The 21153-nt window shown below is 48.3% G+C and overlaps 3 protein-coding genes across 7 annotated transcripts; 2 read left to right on the top strand and 1 right to left on the bottom strand.

Moving 5' to 3' along the window:
* Positions 1 to 151: 151 nt before the first annotated feature.
* LOC146700944 (uncharacterized) lies at positions 152 to 8829 on the bottom strand. Of its 2 annotated transcripts, XM_085471191.1 has the most exons (8): positions 8760 to 8829; positions 7327 to 7651; positions 6014 to 6559; positions 4676 to 4884; positions 4017 to 4131; positions 2289 to 2475; positions 1898 to 2005; positions 152 to 1757 (listed from the first exon to the last, which is right to left on the bottom strand). In XM_085471191.1, exons 2-8 carry the CDS (start codon positions 7330 to 7332, stop codon positions 1294 to 1296), a joined length of 1635 nt encoding a protein of 544 aa, XP_085327317.1. In that variant the 5' UTR covers positions 7333 to 7651; positions 8760 to 8829; the 3' UTR covers positions 152 to 1293. The 2 variants fall into 2 exon arrangements, with proteins under 2 accessions (XP_085327317.1, XP_085327316.1); XM_085471190.1 differs by lacking the exon at positions 8760 to 8829 and having other exon boundaries at positions 6014 to 7194; positions 7327 to 7388.
* On the top strand, positions 7979 to 14670 carry LOC146700943 (acyltransferase PGAP2-like). Of its 4 annotated transcripts, none has more exons than XM_085471224.1 (7): positions 7979 to 8174; positions 8792 to 8960; positions 9573 to 9816; positions 9895 to 10001; positions 10196 to 10304; positions 11389 to 11485; positions 11586 to 12652. In XM_085471224.1, exons 2-7 carry the CDS (start codon positions 8793 to 8795, stop codon positions 11719 to 11721), a joined length of 861 nt encoding a protein of 286 aa, XP_085327350.1. In that variant the 5' UTR covers positions 7979 to 8174; position 8792; the 3' UTR covers positions 11722 to 12652. The 4 variants fall into 4 exon arrangements, with proteins under 4 accessions (XP_085327350.1, XP_085327349.1, XP_085327351.1 ...); XM_085471223.1 differs by having other exon boundaries at positions 7980 to 8174; positions 8744 to 8960; XM_085471225.1 differs by lacking the exons at positions 11389 to 11485; positions 11586 to 12652 and adding an exon at positions 13598 to 14160 and having other exon boundaries at positions 7985 to 8174; positions 8744 to 8960.
* A 216-nt stretch (positions 14671 to 14886) lies between these two features.
* Positions 14887 to 18861, top strand: LOC146700942 (acyltransferase PGAP2-like). The gene is made up of 6 exons (XM_085471243.1): positions 14887 to 15777; positions 16252 to 16420; positions 16643 to 16892; positions 16979 to 17085; positions 18195 to 18303; positions 18414 to 18861. Exons 2-6 carry the CDS (start codon positions 16253 to 16255, stop codon positions 18542 to 18544), a joined length of 765 nt encoding a protein of 254 aa, XP_085327369.1. The 5' UTR covers positions 14887 to 15777; position 16252; the 3' UTR covers positions 18545 to 18861.
* Positions 18862 to 21153: the final 2292 nt, after the last annotated feature.

Below are 21153 nucleotides of genomic sequence, written 5' to 3'. Positions count from 1 at the left end.
AACTACGTCTTCTTATGTATTTATAGTCTGACTGCAAAAGCTGACTGTGAGAAATTATTTCAACATATTCTGTTATGGGGTAACCAGGTCTCACAGCAGGAGGTGAAAAGGATTGTTAAGCTCTAATTTAACGTAATTAAAGTTTACTGTCTTAAAACGATATGAAAAATATTTTATTTGGCACATCCACAAAGACAAAACATTCCTGATAACAGTGAAACAGGAGACATCAAAGGAAAAGAAGCTTGAAAGGTTAAAACAGTTCATTTAAATACTGCTCATTAATAATCAGAATAAAATCAGAATAAAACCTGACCGCAGAAACATCATTAGCATCGTTATTGAATCAGTTACAGGAGACATCAGAGATGATGTGCTTTTTCATTTTCACTTCCTCAGTTTCATCTTTACACAGGTGCTGGCAGGTGATTGGCTTAAATGGTCACCACTGACAGGCTGTCGGTGCTGCATTGGTGAGAACTGGGCCCATAGGTGTGTCTGTGGGAGGGGCTACACAGAGAAAATCACTGCTGATTGGCAGATGCAGCACTCTGATTGTGTCCACCATGGAAATGATCCTCCTGTTAGTAACGCTGTGCAGCAGTTGGTCTGCACGAAGGCAGCGGCGGGTCCTCACCAGCAGGTGGAGACGAGGTGATGCTGGAGTCCTCGTGGACACAGTTTTCCAAACTTCAGAAGGTTCATTTGTTCGGTCACTCACACATTCCTCTCATGTGACCAACATCTCTAAAGTTAGAAATATCCTGTCTCAGAGTGACGCTGAAAAACTAGTTCATGCATTTATTACTTCCAGGCTGGACGACTGTGATTCATTATTATCAGGAAGTCCTAAAAACTCACTGAAAAGCCTTCAGCTGATCCAAAATGCTGCAGCAAGAGTCCTGACAGGGACTAGAAAGAGAGAGCAGATTTCTCCTGTTTTGGCTTCCTGTCATTTTCAAACCCTCACAGACACATGTGTGTCTTGAATGATCTTCGTGAGATCGGCACTGTTGGGATTTTTTAAAAAGGCTTTTGGATCGTTGCACAAAATAAATATTCACAGTTTAAACATTCGCAGTCGGCTACAAACAAACTGCATTTTCAAACCTGCTGACGTCAGTATGGGGGGGGGACTTCCCATGATGCATCATGGAAGCTAAACTGGGAGGTGACCTCCTCACTAAGGCCAGCAGGTGTCGCTGTGCTGGGTGTTCTGGTGCATTTATCGTACGCCACACTCCATCACCTGAGGGTAAACAGTGTAAACAACATTACAACATCACCCAGCACTCAGACGGTGCTCCTGATGGAGTAGACCTCCCCTCCTTTAGCCATGACCATCCTCGCCACAGCCTGCACCAGATCGTAGACCTGCTGACCGTCCCAGTGGTCCGGGTTGTTGTTGAGGACGTGGTACCTGTAGCCCACTTTGAAAAGCAGCTCAGGTCCTGCCGCCCGGCGCTGTCTCTCGATGTCTGGAGCCGCCGAGTTAGCATAGGTGTAGAGGATCCTGGTGTACCTTGACACGTCCATCCCAAAGAACTCCTCCACCTGCCTCATGGTGGCTAGATCCTCCACGGTGGAGGACCCCACCCTGGTGACCAGCAGGACGGCGTGGGGCCTCAGCATGTTGACACATGTGGAGATGTCCCTCTTCACGGCATCGTCTGATGTTTCCGAGAGACCGGGAGTCTCGGCTACGGTCACCTGGTGGCCGAACACCCACTCGCTCTGCCAGCAGCACGATGACGTCCCTGAGGAGAAGATTCCACCAGTTTACTCTGAACATGCTCCCAGTTTGAGGCGTTTGACCTCCTACACTAAGCTAATGTTAGCCGTGTAGGGGAGCTAAAGAGGCTGTGGCTAAATCAGTCCACAGACGGGTTAGACTTACCTGAGGATGGATCGCCTGGACTGAAGGCAAGCCTTCCTAGGATGGCGTTCCCAGTGGAGCTCTTCCCCACTCCAGGCCTCCCAACAAGAACCAGTCTGATGTTGGACACTGAGATGGAGAAAGTCTGCTGTTAAAACGAGATTTAAAGGATACTTCTGGATCATTTTAAGCTCCGTGTTTCCTGTTTCTGTGGGTCTGAGATGAAACGACAGACGCTTTAAAGTCGTCATTGATATTCTTCGTGATGTCACACAGCCCCTCCCTCACGCTTTAAAGGAAGAGTGCAAAGTACCGAGGACAGCACAACTTGGACTTGCTTTCTACAGAAACGCAAAGATCGGTGTACCTCACACTGGGAGGGGTCACAGTCTCCAGTGTGCACATGTGATACCTGTGTAACGCTGCAGGAGCGAGCGCTCCTCCTCCAGGGGGAGGCGCCAGCCCGGCCACAGGCATTTAACCAAGTTTGTAGCGTCTTCGAAATCATCGAAATCCTCCTCGTCGTTTCTGGCTGTTACTTCCTCCGGCCAACAGAACCTGAGGTTCTGTCTCAGGCGGTCAGCGTCAAACGTCAGCACCTGAAGGATCAACAGGATGTTTTTAAAGGAAACCTGCAAACATCTGAACTCTGACGGTACACCTGCAGGAGTGTTACGTTCAGGGACAGTCGGAAACGTTAAGGCTGAGAGAACACGTGTGAACCTACATGATCACAACAAATAATCATGTTCGAGGTCCTGCAGTCAAACATAAACCAGCTTCTCAAGCATGAAGCGCCAACAGCTGCAGTTCCTCTGACGCCCAGCAGAGGCAGCAGTGAGTCTCAATAGATTAGGGGTTTGCCCATTTGCCCACTTGAAATGCTGTGTGACTTCCTTTGAGAACCCTCTGACATCAGTGAGAGAAATGGGTTCTTTACATGGTGAGCTGCTGTCCAAAGCTGAAGCTATCGAAACGTTTGCTGAAGTTTTCAATCAGCTTATCAACAAAGTCAACAACAGAGGACATCTCCCCGAACCTGTTCCTTCACTGTTGGGAAGTGTGCATAGTCTCCTTGCAGGAACACTTCAGGTTTCCTCTGAAAGCAGCGGACAGCTGTCATCGGTTCACAGATTGGATCGTCTTTGCAGCTTCAAATTCAGTCCATTCAGGTGTGAAGTGATAGCAACCAAAAAGGCCACAATATCCATGTTTCCCATCATTAAAAAAGAGAGAAAAGTTTGGTGCTTCCTGACTTTCCGGCTCTTCGTGCTTTGTCTCATGGTGGCGTTTGCTGGAAGAATGAGCACGTCTGCGTCGGTGCAGTCTTGAAAGTTCTATTTTCGGTCTTTACTTTTCTCGCTTTTGAAAGCGCCATCGTTGTTGTACCTCTTGTGACTCCCTGTATCGTTAATCGTCTCGCTTGTTATTCGCCTCTCACCGTCTCTTTCCTCTGTCTGTCGGTGTCTGCGATCTCCTTGAATGCACAGATTTGATTGGCTGAGTAGCGTCACATGGGTGGCTTAACTCGCACACAATTGGTTTGTCTGTTCCCCGGTCTATTAATGCAAGGTAACATTACCGCTTAAAATTCAATCGCCTCGTCAAAAGCATTTTAATATTTTGTGAAGTTTAGGTCCGGGTCCGGCCATAGATGTTAGAACCACAGCAGAAACAAACATGTTTACAGCCTGAAACACATCTTTAGAATTCACCTGTTTAAATTGCATTAAGGCTTATTAGGGGCGTGGCCTCTTTGACAGGTGGACGGTGACACGGTCTTCACAGACTGTTTGACTAAAGTGTTGTTTTTTCACCTGTCTCGAGCAAAGACTATTGGATCATCTATCCATGGAGGAAAAATGAAAATATGAAGAGAAACAAAGAATTTGGGTCCATATTCTGCAGCAGCGACGCCGCTCCCGCAGCTCGGACTCATGACCATCTGCCTGCATGCTGCAGAGGATCGCTCACCTCACCACGCTGCCAGGACGAAGCTTTCATACAACCTGTGGATGCAGACTGACAGGCTACGAAATCTTCTCATAATATGAAATATATATTTAAAAAAACGAAGACAAAAATGTTCCTTTTCTAACTCAACATGCTTCAGGTGTAAAGAGTGATGAGGAGGAGCTACCCGTCTGTTCTCCACGTGCAGGGCGACGGCGACATTGTCCCAAACATAAAACACTCGTCGAATCAGCTGCTGAGCATCCACGTGGTTCCCATCAGGTCTGTGGGTCAGCTCGTAACTGTGGGAACAACGCACACGACTGAGAGGCTGGGAAAGTGGAAACACGCCAAACTGTCAGGAAGCAGCTGTGAGAGGAGCCAACACACTCACTGACACACACAGACACACATAGACACACACAGATGCACACAGACACACATAGATGCACACAGATGCACACAGGGCAGACACAAGGGGGAAATACTAAATAATCAAGGAGCTAAACAGGGAACATAACTGCTGAGCACTAATGAAGCCAAAGAAACATCACAAGGAAACAAAATGCTGGTGAGAAGGACCCAGAACCCTGAAACCTTCAGAACCTGCAGCTAAATGTCCACAGGACCGGATCCACGCTGACACCACGCTGCACCCACAGCTGCTGCAGAAAGCAAAGACCTACACGAGCACATTTTTGGGATGAAGCTTCCATATCTCCATCTATCACATCAGGATGAAGAAGCAGGCAGACGGCATCAATGAGAGCAGTACACACTCTGCACATGCTCTGTGTCAACCCGTGTGATTCTAACCTCTGTGATTCTTACCTGTGTGATTCTTACCTGTGTGTCTTACACATGGCCTCCGGTCTCCAGATGAAGCGTCCGTCTCTATAAGTGCAGACGGCGTCCGGGTCATCATCAGGGAGCAAAGGAAACCTTGAGAAGAGCAGCTGATTGGCCGGGCTGTGGACCAGCACAGAGTACTGCACTTCCTGTTTGTACAGCGAGGTCTTGAACACCCTCATGATGGGCGGAGCTCCGGAGCAAAACTGGAGATGATAGAAGCAGAAGACTCCAGCTGTTACACGCCTGCAGTCACTAACCTGGTGTGGTGGATTTGTGCACAGCTGTGGTTTTACAGTTTCCACTCATCACGGGCACAGCTCCTTCTGGACTTCTTTTCACGGGGTGGACGATCGCACAGCAGACGAGAGCAGGGTGCACATGTTTGAATTTATTTTAGATTTTCTCCGACCCACACGGGGTCAGACGAGTGCTGAGCTTTGAGAGCTTCACCTTCAGCTTTCACCGCTGTGGCCAAACGGCTCAGTCTGTGTCGTCTCACCATCGACTTGGTTGTTAATAACCCCTGAGACAGGACGGTGCATGCGGACATGAAGGGCACCAGAGGAACAAAGGTAGTTTACCTGAGCTCTGAACACATTTCTTTCAAGGGTCAACGATCTCACCAGCGGCACATCTTAACATTAACATCACAGCCACAGCACATGTCAACAGAAAATCCCCTGGTGGATCGAAACCTCCTTAAATAGATGCAGACCACACCAGCAGAAAGTCCACCTACAAATCAACATGTACAGTGAGCTGCAGCGGTTAACACACGCCACATACATCTGACTACAAAGCAGTTAAATAAGATACAAACTAACTAAATCAATTCAAACTACAGACTCAGATTGCTCCGCCCTCAGCTCTCATCCAATGGTTTATCCCACTGACGGTGGATAATTAGGGAATTCCCTCATCATGTGCACTCCAGCAATCTAGCCTTCAGGAAGTTGACCTCAAAAGACAGAGTGGTTAGTGGACTTCAAAATAAAAGCACCCAGCACCCTCACATTTCAGCAGCACTCATTAAAGACTCAGCTGAGTGTATGCGTACTCCTCATCCTGTGTGGATCAGAGATGATTTGTTTGTTAATGTCATTAAAGACGTCTGCTGCACAGTCGCCACCCTGTGAAAGAAGAAATCCTTCACAGCCCAAAATGACCTGACATCCACGACGTGATGATGGAAGTGTTGTGTCTTCCTGTGGTTCCGTTAATCTGAACTCGTGTTCATGCTGAGTCTGTTTAGTGTTTCCTGTTAATCACACTCAGTCTTTCTGCTTTACTCTCTCACTGAACTGTTGGGCCCGTGTGCTGACAGAGGAGTACCTGCTCGCTGTAGGCCGTCAGCACCTCCTGCAGGGGGAAGGTGAAGCGGTACGAGCCCAGCCTGGACTTCTCGCTGAAGGCCGGAGAGGAGGCGAACCTCCACAGGAAGCTCCGCTGCCTCGCGGCCTGCTCCTCCGTCCGGTTTGGGTGGGTCTCCTCTAGCAGCCTCGTCTCGGCCTCCTGGATCTCCTCGGGTCCCACAGCCAGACTCCACCACACCAGGACCTGCCTGTGAGGATCCCCGAAGCCGTCGTCCACCCTGATGCAACATAAGCCCCGTCGCTCCGTGTCGTGTTTGACACGGCTCACGTGGAACTCAGGTCGGGGGTACGCAGGGATGTCTTCACTGAAGATGTACTGGTTGTCCAACCCATACCTTTGAACTTCCTGTTTCAGATGATTCAGCCTGGAGTGCTTACAGTACAGGAAGTGCTCTAAACGTCCTCTCCTGTTTCTCTGTGTCCGCATGATCACAGGTCCATCCGAGTCTCTGTGGTGGAGCCGTTCCTGCAGACGCTCACGTCTGCCTCTCTGCTCCAACGAACGCTGCGAAGCACAAAAAGTCATCATCAGCGTCAAACTGAGGATTAGACGAGTCTGAGAAGCTCGGCTGAGTCAGAAATCAGCAGCTGGACTGGCGGTCGCACCTCTGCGGTGGTTTGGAGTACTGCAAAGTCATTTCCTGCCTGGTTGCAGTGTGTCCTACTCTCAGTGATCTCGCTGCTAACAGGTGCTTCTGTGTGTTTGTGCGCACAATATCTCACTTCCTGTCTCGTTGTTTAAACCCTTGTTGGTGTCTTTGAGCCTTTTTCCGTCTCCGTGTCCCTGCAGTGTCTCTGTCTCTTTTTGCTTTTATCATCGTTGTTTGCTCTTTTCCATCATGCCGAGTCTGTGTGGACTGTGTGTTGCTGGTGCTTTGTGTCCACGTTTGCTCTTTTTTGTCCTTTCACACACTTTTGTGTCTTTGTTTATTCTCTGTTAGCAGAGCTGCCCTGTGCAGCATTTATGGCATAATACTTTTAAGGGAGAATAAAAAGTCGACACATACATCGCATTCCTGACGGAGGACTCTACCACAACCCCTCTCCAGTCCATTCACAGAGTCATTGCATGGTAAGACATAGATAGGATGTGGGCGGGGCCTTTTACCGTCATTTTATTGAGACACAAAGTACAAACACCTGTGGACACATAATCCAACATTCTCAGTTACTCTTTGTGTTGTTGTGTTCAGTGTTTGTTCTTTGTCAGTCAGTTACTTTGCAGTGAATCTGTCGTGTTTCTATCATAAACACATTTTCTGAATGAGTTACCTCCATGAAGCACAGCAGCAGGGCAGGCCTGCCCCTTCAGTCCTCCGGCAGGTGGCGTGTTGGTTCCACAGCCGGCATGAGTCACGGGGGATGAGTTTTCCTGCTGTTCTTTCAGAGTCTCAGCGGATCCACGGAGTCATCCCTGCGTGTCCGGCTCGGTTTAAAATCCTCCCAGCGGCTCCCGGACACACCGCACATGCGCAGTAAACTTCCTGCAGCTGTCACAGCTGGAGTGTGACAGCTCGGTCCGGCTGTCACCTGAAGACTCCACGGTGCCGTGTCAGCTGCGCCTGTGGGCGTGGCCGGCTGCGATATGAACTCTGACCTGTAAACAGGCAGATAACAGCTGATGGCGTCACGTGACTATTCACCCCGTGTGAGGCGCCCCCTGCTGCAGAGGCAGGCACCACACACACACACACGTGAATTTACAAAACGCGTAATAAAAATGTGAATGCATCGTGGTCAAATGACGTCACATACTAGACACCTGTAGCAGTGAGCGACCAGCTGTTCCCATCAGTGCTGACGCAGTGACGCAGTGATGTCATCTCACTGCTTTGTTTAATAAAGATTTAAAGACCTGCCACTGTTTTTACACGCTTTAGGTTAAAGACTTTTATTTTGAAAGATGTAATCAACGGAAGTTATTAATGTTGTCAGCAAAGGAGCCCTGCCACTTCCGGTTAGATTAATCATTAAACTAAGTTAAATAGCACGTATGAAGTGTGTGACACGTTAAACGGTGCGAGGAGCTTCAGGTGAGGCTGGAAAACTCTTTGTCCGGTTTAAAGCTCGTTTCCGGTCCCAGCTGCTGTCAGCCACGTCAGAGGACCGCACCTGTTCAGGTAAGACAGCCCCAGAACTCTGTCAAAGTTTAAAACTGATGTCCTCTGCCTGCTTGGATCAGCATTCATGCAGCACACCAGACTACGTTTAAAAAAACGTCACGTTTTAAAATCCACACTCGGTAACACTGATCAATGCTGGCTCCGTGGACTCGGATGTTTCTCTGCAGACCAGACTCCGTTTAAAAAACGTCACATTTTACGGTACTTGAACCAGTGGCAGAGACTGATGCTGGCTTCCTGACGGCTCGTGAGGCCAGTGACCTTCTCTGCAGTTCTGTATACACACTGCACCAAACTCCATTTAAATTCTTCTCATTTTTAATACCCGCCTCAGTAACACAGGCTGATATTTGCCTGTGGACACAAACAGGGCACCAAACCACTGAAATATCTTTTGAAGTTAACTGATGTTGTAGCACCGCAGTGCAAAAATCCCTCGTTGGAAGTAATCAATGCGTGTCACAGCTTTAAAAATGTCTCAGACTAAAGCATGTTTGGATTACAACCACAAACTCTGGAGCAGTAGAACCGAATCCTAAAGACGAGCTCGTTTCCACCCTTTGCAGGTGGTGTTAGTCTCACCTGTCTCAGGCTTGAAGCTCTCCTGTCTCCAGGATGCTCCAGGGGCCGTACGGCGACCCGGACCAGGGCCGGCTCCTCATCCGGCTGCCCTTCAAGATCTTCGCCGTGGTGACGGTTCTGCTGCCGGTGACCGGCTTCATCGCCTGCATCATCGTCTCCCTCATCTTCCACTACGAGGACACGACGCACGCACACTGTAAGGTAAATGTGCAAGCACGCAGACGCCAGCAGGAAGCACGTTTCTCTGCACAGACGTTAAAGAAGATCACTCAAAGTGTCTTTTATTTTGAAATTAGAAGCAGTAAAACATTCTAAATGTCTGTAATTCTTCATGATACAGACAAAATGATGTCACTTCCACCTGGCGAGGGTCGTGACCCTGGTTTTAGTCGTCTCTTTAACCGGCAGCGTTTATGTTTGACCTTCAGTTAAGTCAGTTTGCACGGCGCCCAATCACAGCAGCAGTCGCCGCAGCGCTTTTCATCAGGACGTACAATAAGACAAAGAAGACCGAGGAAACCCAGCAATCATAATCTCATCCGTATAGTGATAATGAAGGCATTCTATTCTATTCTATTCTATTCTATTCTGTATGACCCCCTGTGAGCAGCACTTTGGCGACAGTGGGAAGGAAAAACTCCCTTTTAACAGGAAGAAACCTCAGACAGAACCAGGCTCAGGGAAGGGCGGGGCCTGTCGAGGAAATCTGGGCTTTAAACGCGTGTTAAATGTTCAGCACTTCCTGTTTTTAACGGCGTGCTGTAGCAGGAGAGGCGTTTACGGCGGAGTGACTTTCAGAGTTTCTTCTTCCAGGTATCCAACTACCTCCCGTCCATCAGCTCCTCCGTCGCCCACGTGCCGGAGCGCTACATTTGGCGTGTCTGCATCGGGCTACACTCGGCGCCGCGGTACCTGATGTCCTTCGCGTACTTCAGCTTCTACCGTGGGCGCTTTAGCGGTCGGGAGCGGCTGCTGAGCGGGCTGGCGCTCCTCTGCAGCCTCGCCGAGAACACCGGCCTGCTGCTGCTCACATACGTGTCGTCCAAAGAAAATCACCGTGAGTACGCGGCGGTCAGCTGACCGTGAGCGTCAGACGTCTCTAATCTGAAACGTTGATGACTGTCTGTCTCCGCAGGTTACCATGACAATGGGTTCAGAGTGTTCACAGGGAGCTCGCTGGTGCACATGCTCATTACATGCCGGCTGTGGTACGTGATGAAGAGAAGCTTCGAGAGCGCAGAGGTAACTCGACCGCCGTCGGGTCCTGTGTGTCACCAGGAACAGAGATAACGCAGCTGTGCATCCGTCACACGACGATTAAATCTGTGAACGTTGGAGTAACGTTACAAACGTCACTTTAAGTTCATCGCTCTCCTTTTATTATTTAATTGTAAACGATCTGCAGAGCTGTTAATCCCACGCTGTGTCCTTCTCAGGAGGACGTATCCTATCGTCGGAAGCTGCGTCTCTTTGTTTTAAACGCCGCCTGTTGTTTGGCTTCCTGCTTACTCTACAAACGCCACAACGACCGCTGTGAACCTGGAGGTAAGTCTGACTCGGTCACGTTTATAACCGGGTTCAGAGGGACTTCTGTCTGCAGGACGGTTCCAGTCTTTGAGACCAGAGGGAGCACAGTCCTCAGCCTGTGTCAGACCGGGCTGCTCTGCGTTAGTTTGGGGTTTGTTAGGATTACAAGAGGCTGTGGGTGGTGCATCAGCAGGATGATGGGGTATCAGGACAGTTGATACGTGCTCCTGGTACAACAGCAGCGAGTGCTTGCTCCGTATTCCTGGTGTGTGTTGGACTCTCGCCCTCGCCTGCCCCTTTGCTCTCTACCCTCTCTATCTTGGATTTCGGCATACTACTCTTTATTTTGTCTGTGAAGGTTCTCAGTCATCCAGGTCATCGTAGTCAAAGGAGCTTGCAAAGAAAAGCGTCTGGACTTCTTTAAGTTGCTTGAAGACGTTTCACCTCTCATCCGAGAAGCTTCTTCAGTTCTAAGGTCAAATGGTGGAGAGTCCCAGATATAAACCTAGTGGGAGTTTCCCCCCACAGAGGGACAAAAGGACCCCCTGATGATCCTCTAATCGCCTGAGCCAAGGTGGGAAACTGGGTGTGGGTCCCAATCAGCCAGAGTTTCGGGTGAGCTCATTGTGAAACCTGGCCCCACCTTATCATGTGATTTCCTGAGGTCAGATGGCCCAGGATGTGAGTGGGCGTTAAGGCGTCTGGGGAGGGATCTCAAAACTGGATTATAGATGGCAGACAGTTGGTGTCATAAACCCCGCCTCTGTTCAAAGATGGTCGCTCACCTCAGGAATTCACATGATAAGGTGGGGCCAGGTTTCACAATGAACTTCACCCTTCGTGCCTTCACGTCGCAAGGCGCGTTGATAGTTTCCTCACCGACGCTGTTGGTGACCTGGGGGTGTTTCTGGATAGCTCGTTTAAATTCAACAAACAAGTGTCTTCTGTTGTCAAATCTTGCTTCTGTTAATTGCGTCTTATTACAAGGCCAGACATCATGTCTTGCACAGGGACCTGGAAAGCTGATCCACGGCTTTGTGACATCTAGGTTGGATTATTGCAGCTGCCTTTACTTCGGTCTTACCTCTACTCTCCTCCATAGACTGCAAATTGTTCAGAACGCGGCTGCTCGTCTCCTCACGGGTGGTGGGCGGCGTGTCTCTATCAGCCCTGTCCTTGCTGACCTGCATTGGCTTCCCGTTAAGTATCGCATTCAATTCAAAATCCTGCTGCTCACCTTCTGAATCATTAACAATACAGCACCAAGCTGCCTCACTGAGCTACTTACACCCCTGCTAGAGCACTAAGATCATCTTCCCAGTCACTCTCGGTGCTGCCGAGGTCCCGGCTGAAGACTAGAGGTGACCGAACGTTTGCCCCACCCCCATCGCTGTCCGCGAGTCTGATTCCATTCAATCCTTCAAACCGCGGTTAAAAACCAGCCTCGCCTTTTCTACCAGTTAATGCTTGTTTGTTACTTAGTTTAACTCTTATTTCTATCTTTGGTCCATTCTTAACTACTTTTAATCATTTTAATTTTTTTTATCCTTTACACATATTGTTCTTTTATGCTTTTATATGCATTTCGTTGGCTTCTGTGTTTTTAATGCCATTTAACCTGCTACCATGTTGGTACTTTGCCACAGCTTCATCCTCATCAGGGCTCTAGACTAACGTTTTGCCATGGGCGTACCGGTACGCCTAACTTTAAAAAGTTAGGCGCACACAAATTTTATAATAATTGATATAATATAATGTGTTTTTCTGGATACACTGGGATTTTTCAGCATTCAAAGATTGATGACACCGTGTCAGAGCACTGGCTATGAATTTCAGAAGGATCAGGCCTTAACAGAAAAGTTAGCAATAGTTCTTTTCCTATTACAGCTGCATCCACGTCTGTCGTGCCTAGGCTGCTCATAGGGCTGCGTATCATCACTGATTTCTATCATCCATTCGATTCCGGTTTTCAAAGTCCCGATTCGATTCAACTTGGCCTCAGACAGTCAGAAATATTATAATTCTGATCATTTATCAGCACTGACTTCATCAGAATTGTGAACATCACAGCAGATGCCTTTGTGTGAAAGTAACTGAGAATAAAACAGAAAAACATGAAGGAGATTTTCCTGGTCTGGCTTTTTATAGCAGATAACCTTAAAAATATTCTACAATGTTCTGCATATAAAGTTTAAATTTCTTCAGTATTGAACAACAGAAAAAATAGGCTTTCTTGTCCGAGGTCATTTAAGTGAAAAAGAAAAAGACAGCAGCCACAGCGCTGTAAACAACGGTAGACTGGTGGGTAATAAGCCAATGAATAATACAGAAAACAGAGATTGGAGACGGAAACTGTTCCTGAAGTACAGAGAGAGAGAGAGAGAGAGAGAGAGCTGTGCATGGATGTGATTTTAATAGTCGTGGAAGCAAAACAGCAAAATTCATGACGACATTGATCAGATGTGAAGCGCAGTTTGCTGCTTCTTTTGCTGCTGGCTCGGTGGATTTTGGTTGGAGAGACAAAACCTGCAGCTCAGAATCAGCGCAAAAAGACGTAATCACAGCGCGGACCGGACGCATCAGGATCGCTGAGCTCCGACAGCGTGTCCGTCTGCGGGCCGGCGGGTGAGAAAGCCGAGAAAGACAAAGTTGATTCTGATGCGTCGGGTCTGTGTTTACGTCTTTGTGTGGAGTCCGTGTACCTGCTCTCATCTGCTGTTTGGTTGTTGTTGAAATGGTTTTGTGAGCTTTAATCTGAGAATCTGGCGTTTCTGGCAAAACAGTTATATTTAAAAGTCAGGATTTAATGAATTGATATCGCTTTATTCAAGCTACTCACCTCCCACTTCCACCTGCACTTTCAACCGGACCAGAGAGGTCCCGCCCCTGACTATCTCTGATTGGTTTAGTCCATGATAGGGGCAAAATGTGTGTCTGTTGCTGACCACAGGGAAGCTTGCAGATTTTTTTTTTTTTTTTTGCTACCCGAACAGTTGGTCGCACAGGTGCAACCAAATATTTTTTTTTAGTCGCACCACTGAAAGATTTGGTCACAAATGCGAACAAATTGGTCGCACTCTAGAGCCCTGCTCCCTGTTACTGATCTTACTCTTTGCATGTTAAGCACTTTGGTGCACCACTGGTTTTTAAATGTGCTGTATAAATAAAGTTTGTTGTTGTTGTTTGATGCTCTGATGCGACCTGAGTCACACTGTGCGTCCGACAGGATTTCAAACAGGTTTGATTTTCTTACACCCATACGACTGATGGTCGGGTGGTCGTGGGGTGTTAATCGCTTCTCGTTACCCCAGGTATACTACACGATGAAGGTGAAACTCGGCCGATCCCCAAAACGACTGAAAAATCGTCTCAAAATGGGCCAAAACTCGCTCAGTGCATGGCCAGCATTAGAGAGGTCACATGGTGCCTCCTGGAGGAGGTGTTTTGAACATCTCCTACCAGAAGGAGGTCGTGAATCAGACCCAGAACCATCTGGACATCAAGTCTTTCAGCTGGTATCCATGGAGACGGACTCTGGTCGCTGCTGCAGACGAGCAGGTGTTTGGTTGGTTCAGTGGTTGGTTTGCTCGCGGATGCGTTGTGCAGCCTGGCCCAAACTTCTCATTGACAGCAGTCTCAGCCTGAGCACAGTTTAGACGTCACCAGGAAGTGCCATGACTTACACTTTGATCAGCGCTGCAGACCGGAGCGACCTTCGTCTGGAAGCCTCACGGAGACGGTGTGAAAACTGATTCTTCATCGCTGCTGTAACTCGGATACACTGACCTGTCTGCTCTGTCTCTCCAGTCTACACCTTGTTCGCCTTCATCGAGTACCTGATGGTCTTCTCCAACATCGCCTTCCACTTTACGGCTTTCTGGGACTTTGGCAGCAAAGAGCTGATCGTGGCCACGCCGCTGATACGACACTGAGCTCCGCCCAGAGAGTTCTTCTTCTATCGTTGCTTTTAAACACCTGGGTTTAAAGTCTGTGTCAGTGCAGTGAGGCTGCGTCCATCTTCTGTTTGCAAGCTGCTGGAGCGTTTTTAATGCGGTTATCTGAACAATCATGCGGCTGCTGTGCGGTTAGTGCTCCACCAGAAGAAGAAGACTGAGCTCCAGTAAAACAAATAAAACCTTCTTACAACTGAAAATAAAATCAAAGTTTGTTAAATGTTATATATTACAAATGTTATAGCTGGGAGTCGTTGTCCTGTCACGTCAGCTTTTAAAACCTTTTTTTAAATGTTTCTTACATATTATTCTATTTTTCTGTTTCCAGAGTTTTTCCTCCGTCACTGTGACACGCTGCTTTAAACATCTGTCTCTGTTTCTCTGATAGATTCATGTTCTGCTCCTTAATTAAACCGAAACACTGAACTGTTGGTTTATGGCTGCTCTTCATCTTTATTGTCCACTGACACACTCTGATAGAATACAATAGAATAGAACAGCCCTTTATTGTCATTGTACATGTACAACAAACTAATGAGAGCTCCACGCCACTGTGCAGGAGTAAAAACAGAATATAAATACTAAAGACATCAGGAATAAACTGCAAACAGGAGAGAGACGCAGAGTCAAGGGCAGACAGGTGGTGGGCGGGGTCACCTGTGATGGTTCACAGACAGGAGGAGCTGGCGATGGCCTCCAGGGTTGGCAGTGATGTTTTGGGTGGTGACCCTCTGTGCAGCCTTGCTGTTCTCAGTCGAGGCCCCAGAGTACAGCAGGCAGGAGGAGAGCATGGTCTCCACTGAGGAGGGGAGAAGGTCAGCAGCAGCTCCTGGTCCAGGTTCTTCTTCCTCAGGACACGGAGGAGGTGCAGCTGCTGCTGGGCCTTCTTTACCAGGGTGATGGTGGTGTGGGTCCAGGTGAGATCAGCAGAGATGTGGGTGCGTAGAAACCTGAAGGTGGAGACAGATTCAACCTGTTCTTCAGTTATAGTGAGAGGGGGTGGAGCTGTCTGTGCCTCCTGAAGTCCATTATCAGATGTTCAGCTTCAGGTTACTTTCTGAGCGCCGGTGGGACATGTTCTCCACCTCCACCCTGTACGCTGTGTCATCTCCATCAGAGACGGGCCCAACCACGGTGGTGTCATCCTTATACTGGACGGAGACGTTGGGTGGGTGACAGCTGCAGGCGACAGGAAGACTTTTATTCTGAAGGACGTGGTTACCGGAAGTAGTAGTTTGTTGCCGTTACCGGAGCGTGTCTGTGTCCTCCGGTGAAATAACCGGTAAACTGTATTATAAACAGCGTAGACAGTGTGCGCGCGACATTAAACGGGTGAGAACAGCTTCGCAGCAGCCGTGTGGCGGGAAACGGACGCTGTTACAGGTGTGGAGCGGCGCTTCCGTCACAGTCACGGAAGTTGTCGGCTAACGTTGCTAGCTGCTGCGGTTAGCTGGGCTGACAGGATTAGCTCCGGGGCTGAGGACACCGGCGGGGGGCTCGATGGCAGCGGGGAGGAGCGAGCCCGGGGAGCCGTGAAGGTGAGTCTTGTCACCCGGCCTACCTGCTCACAGCCGCACGTCTGCCACGTCAGAGGACTGCGTCACCTGTACAGGTGAACAGGGACGTGTTCAGAGCGCAGACACGAGTAACGGGACCGAGCTTTTTACGTAATGTTTCTGTGCTGTGGGTGAATTTCTCTGCAGAACAACAAACAGTATTAAAATGTTCTCCGTGACCGACCTGTGCAGGTGACCTTTAACCCCCCGCTCGTCAGCACTCGATGACCTGACCTGATGCCTGGTTTAAACATGGTGAATATTCAGTTTTCAGTGCACGGTGTGATCCAGAGCAGCTGGTGGATTATCCCCACAACCTCAGAGGCTCGTGTGTTTGAGGTGTCAGCGAACAGAGAGCAGAAACCACAGATAGCTCTTAAATGTTCAACCTCGGTGACATCACCACAGCGGGAAAACTCCTGGTGTGTTTACCTGTTTATGGCTCCACCCCCCCAGGATGCTCCAGGGGCCGTACAGCAGCCTGGACCGGGACCGGCTCCTCATCCGGCTGCCCTTCAAAAGCTTCGCCGTGGGGACGGTTCTGCTGCCGGTGACCGGCTTCATCGCCTGCATCTTCATCTCCCTCTGGTACCACTACGAGGACGCGACGTACACGCACTGTAAGGTGAGTGCTGATGGCGAAGGACACGTCAGCAGGAAGCTGCTGATTTATTGAAACCACAGCCAGCTGACGAGTCAAAATGTGCATTTCAGGCTTTTCAGGCTCGCGCTGAACGTCTGGGTAGAGCATTACCTGGTGGCGGTGCGGTGATGACGCTCCCACGCCACACCTCAGGTGTCATCAGGACCCGCCCACCTGATTCACCTGAAGTCATTTTTCTTCCAGGTGTCCAACTACCTCCCGTCCATCAGCTCCGCCATCAGCGGTGTGCCGGAGCGCTACATCTGGCGCGGTTGCATCGGGCTCCACTCGGCGCCGCGGTACCTGGTGGCCTTCGCCTACTTCAGCTTCTACCGCAGCCGCTTCGCCAACAGGCTGCGGGAGCTGCTGCTGAGCGGGCTGGCGCTCCTCTGCAGCCTCGCCGAGAACACCGGCCTGGTGATGCTCACGTACGTGTCGTCCACGGAAACCTACAGTGAGTACGGCGCGGTCAGCTGACCCAGGTCCTCCAATCAGGAGTTAGAACCCTTCAGACGTGCTGACGGCCGTTTGTCTCCACAGGTGTTCATAAGTACGGGTTCGTCACGTTCATAGGGAGCTCGCTGGTGCACATGCTCACTACGTGCTGGCTGTGGTACGTCATCAAGAGACACTACGTGAACCCAGAGGTAACCCGCCCTGTCAGCGTGCTGTGCGACCACAAACTTCAGTCGTTGTCTCGTTTAGTCGTAACAGATGAGCTTTAGTCCGCGCGGTTTCTCAGGCTCAGTGTTCGTTTCCTTTACCAGCTGTTTGAGGGAAACGTAATGAATTAGTTTAAAATGCCTTCAAAGCTTTCTGTAGACAAACTGCTCGATCAGTCGGTCGCCGCGAGTTCAGAGTCCTGATGTTACAAAGCTCTGTGAGAGGATCAGTCTGTAAATGTTTATGGGGGTTTGTTCAGGTCTTTGAAGAGTTCTTGTGGTACTTGAAGCCATCATGAGGGTTCCCACCGCGTCCTCGTCCACGTCTGTGGAGGATTTCAGATCCTGACGGTGGTTCGTGTTGTTCCTGTTGGGGTTGAGGACGAAGGATCAGGTAGTCGGTTCTGTCTCTGTTTGAGGTGGTCAGGTGGTTCAGGAGGTGGTTTTGGTGCTGCTGGTGAGGCTCCACATGTACCTCAGAGCATCCCTGTTGTTGTTTTGAGGAGGATTTAAGGATACGCCCGTAGGCTCTGTGAGAACGTGATGTAGCTCTTGAAATACTAACACATGCCAGCTGTGGGCGTGGAGCTCTTTCAGGAGTGTTTCCTCCGTTCTGAGGTTCTGTGCAGGTTTGGAGGCCTTCTTTGTTCCAGGAGTCCTAGAAGATCTGGGGTTGGTCCTGTCAGCACCTGAGGCAGTTCTAGGAGTGAGTCCTCCTGCAGCCAGTCCCGACTTTAGTGAACCTGCTGAGATGTGCTTGTAAGGCTTATTATGGTCTGCAGAACCTTCTAGCATTGCTTCTGTTTTGGTCGCCCGTGCTGGTGACCTCTGTGTGCGTGAAGGGCTTTGTAGCGTCTTTCTGAAAGCCTGTTGGTGCTCAGGGAGAGTTTGGGATACTTGGTGGGTTCCTTCGGTTCTCGCGGTGGTTCTGTGGTTCCTCGGGAGCTTCAGGGCTCTGCAGGACAGTTTGGTGTTTAACGTCTCACCAGTAACATCCACCACTGGTCACATGGAGCCAGTTTGTCTCTTTGTCTTTCATTTCTTTGGTAGTTTTCCATAAATCTGATGTTGATTTTGCTCTTTGTCCGTCGCAGGAAGTGACATCATATCGCTGGAAGCTGCGTCTCTTCCTGTTCAACATCAGCTGCTGTGTGATTGCCGCCTACTTCTTCAGACGCCACAACAAATACTGTGAAGCAGGAAGTAAGTGCCGCTCTGCTCTGTGCTGTCTGTGCTGCTGCTCTCTGTGTCTCACGCCGTCTCCGTGTCTCACGCCGTCTCCGTGTCTCACGCCGTCTCCGTCTCTCCTCCAGTCTACTCCCTGTTCGCTGCCTTCGAGTACCTGGTGGTCTTCTCCAACATGGCCTTCCACATGACGGCCTTCTGGGACTTCGGGAGCAAAGAGGTGACCGTGGCCACGCCGCCGGAGGACAAACGATACTGAGCAGGAGGGGGCGGGGAGTTTCTACCATTTCTGAACTCAAGCGCAGAGTCTGATGACATCATTCCAACGACACCCTGACCTTCGGACGGCGTGATGGAGACGTGGACCAGAGTTCTTCTTCTTCTGTTGTTGTTTCTCTAGTGCGCCTGTGTCTTTAAATTGTCAGAAATGATGCGTATTGATGATGTCATTGATGATCAGCCTGCTGTGATGATGTCACACTTGTTTGTTTACAGAAACAGCTGATCAGGGTTTTAATGGTTTTATTTCCACACAGATGAAAACCATCAGAGACAAAATAAATGTGATGATGATGATTTCATGGTGGTGTTCTTCATCCTCGTCACCTGACGTGTTTAGTTTATAAAAAGAAGAAAAGCTTTTCCAAAGTGGACGATGAATAAACGCTGAAGGAGAAAGTGTTGGAAATGTAAAGAAATAAAAATGAACCTTTGAGTAAAGAACAAAATGTTTTGACAGAAATCAGAGGCTGAGACGGTCTGAGCATGTGCAGAGGATGGAGGCGGAGCTGCCGGGCGGGGGGAGGTCCTCAGAGGAGGTTCATGGCTGCAGTGTTTGTATCTTAAACAATCCTGCAGCACACAGGAATCGTTTTAGTTCCACAGGACGTGAAAGCTGCGCGTCGGTTGGAGGCTCACAGACTTTAATGTTCACTAACTAGTGACAGAATCACTGAGAGGAAAACACTGACACAATCTCACTGACGTGTGTTTGTGTCGTGATCAAAGCGCTTCCTGATGGGTCCAGGCTCCTCTGACCCCTGGAAGGACAGAGGTCATCGCGCCACGTCACACTGGTTAGAATACATTCTGTCATAAATGGACACAGTGGAGTGGACAGCTCACCGCTGCAGCTCTACACTGAGCCTCTCACACTGTTTACTTTCACTGTCCTTATTTTCTTCTGAGGGATCGGTTCTGTCACTAGTTAGCCTGAGTCTGTTAGCCACAACCAACCAATCACATGTTCACGTTTGACAGATGGATCTATGAACATGTTTTAAAGCTTTATGCACTGATTTGTTAAACCCAGCTTCACAGACAGTTACAGCTGTGTCAGTGTGGGACATTAGCCTTTGTGTTCAGCGTTTCACGTCCCCTTTAATATAGTAGATGTTTATTTAACCATAGTTGTTCCGTTCTCTCAATCATTTTAATCCAATCCCTAAAATATTCCCCAAAACCAAATTGTTGTAGAGTCTCAAATATATAAGACCAATCTGATCAAACGCTTTCTGGGCATCCAGAGAAAGTACTGCTGTTTTAGCCTCTTTTCCATAACCTGAGTAAATTGTATTTAATAAGAAACGGACATTATTAAATGACCATCTACCAGGAATAAATCCTGTTTGATTAGGATGTATAATTGTTGAAACATGTTTGCTCAATCTTGTAGCTGAGGCTTTGGTTATGATTTTATGATCACAATTTAAAAGAACAACGTGTCTATAATGTGCTGTGTCGCCTTCCTCCAGTGTTGTGAAGCAAACAAATATTTGCCTCGTAAAGTGAGGTAACCTTTTATTTTTAGTCATTTACCATCCTAAGCATGAGAGGAGTAATTGTCATTACCGAATCCATCGGGGCCAGCTGTCTGTGGGAAGGCTTGGATTGTTCCTAAAAGATGGTTTTCAGAGACAGGGAATCGGTTTCATCTCTCAGGGCTTCATCTGATGGGGAATAGATAATAGATCGAAGAAGTTGCTAAAATCGCTTTGAGAGGATTTAATTTTCCTAGAATACAGATCTTTATAGAATTTGGTAAAACAAGTATTAATTTCCTTTGGATTGGTACTTACTTACGGATTTCATTGTCACTTTTTGACTTGCTCATTTTGCTTGTTCCCCTCTAAGTTGATTTGCCAGCAGTTTCTCTGGATTATCTCCAAATTCAAAATGTCTCTGTTTGAGCTTCAAGAGAAGATTGCTAATGCGTTTATTTAAAATTGTGTTATATTCATACCTTAATTTCAAATTTTCATTTAAATCAGTTTGCAACAAAGATGATCTATATACTTCTTCCAGTTCAGGAACCTTATTTCCTTTTTCCCAATATTTTTTGCTTGGAAGATTCAAAGGAAGTAATGTGACCTCTCATCACGACTTTAAGGTCTTCCAGAAAGTAGAATCCGAAACTTCTCCGTTATCATTAGTAGCAAGAAACATATCATATCCATATTCGCATTGAGGTATTTAATAAATTCTTGATCATTCAGAAGGGAAGGGTTAAAACAGCAATTACAATTTTTGGTCAAGATGTTTTTAAAGACTATTGAAGCCGGGCTGTGATCAGATATTACAATATTATGGTCATTTGAATCAACAACTATGGGCAGCGGCTCCGAGGATATCAGAAACTAGTCAATTCTAGTATAAGTTTTATGGACATGAGAGAAAAATGAATAGGCCCTCTCAGTAGGATGTTGTAAGCACCAGATATCAATTCATTCAGAGTTTGTACTGACCTAATATTAGAGGGGCTTTTATAGATAGTCTATCCAAAAAAGTGTCAAGAAAGCAGCTAAAGTCACCAAAAGTCTGAACCAAATGAAAATTCTTTTTAAGGAGAAGCACAACACCTCTGGCCTT

The sequence above is a fragment of the Copadichromis virginalis genome, linkage group LG10 (genome assembly GCF_057382275.1).
Source record: "Copadichromis virginalis isolate Kocher_CV1m ecotype Utaka linkage group LG10, C_Virginalis_male_GT1.1, whole genome shotgun sequence".
NCBI classification, from domain to species: domain Eukaryota; kingdom Metazoa; phylum Chordata; class Actinopteri; order Cichliformes; family Cichlidae; genus Copadichromis; species Copadichromis virginalis.
Note: the sequence above shows the minus strand (reverse complement) of the source record. Positions and strands in the feature narration are given on the sequence as shown.

Bases quoted from the DNA above. Each gene is read 5' to 3' on its own strand.
- LOC146700944 (XM_085471190.1), bottom strand. From the start codon at position 6,583: ATGATGACTTTTTGTGCTTCGCAGCGTTCGTTGGAGCAGAGAGGCAGA. The intron at 2,476-4,016 runs GTAGCTCCTCCT...TTGATCCTTCAG, and splicing joins TGCACGTGGAGAACAGACGG to GTGCTGACGTTTGACGCTGA. The intron at 2,006-2,288 runs GTATCACATGTG...TCTCCATCTCAG, and splicing joins GCTCCTGCAGCGTTACACAG to TGTCCAACATCAGACTGGTT.
- LOC146700942 (XM_085471243.1), top strand. From the start codon at position 16,253: ATGCTCCAGGGGCCGTACAGCAGCCTGGACCGGGACCGGCTCCTCATC. The intron at 16,421-16,642 runs GTGAGTGCTGAT...TTTTTCTTCCAG, and splicing joins CGACGTACACGCACTGTAAG to GTGTCCAACTACCTCCCGTC. The intron at 17,086-18,194 runs GTAACCCGCCCT...TGTCCGTCGCAG, and splicing joins GACACTACGTGAACCCAGAG to GAAGTGACATCATATCGCTG.
- LOC146700943 (XM_085471224.1), top strand. From the start codon at position 8,793: ATGCTCCAGGGGCCGTACGGCGACCCGGACCAGGGCCGGCTCCTCATC. The intron at 10,305-11,388 runs GTAAGTCTGACT...TCTCCTCCATAG, and splicing joins CGACCGCTGTGAACCTGGAG to ACTGCAAATTGTTCAGAACG. The intron at 11,486-11,585 runs GTTAAGTATCGC...CACCCCTGCTAG, and splicing joins CTGACCTGCATTGGCTTCCC to AGCACTAAGATCATCTTCCC.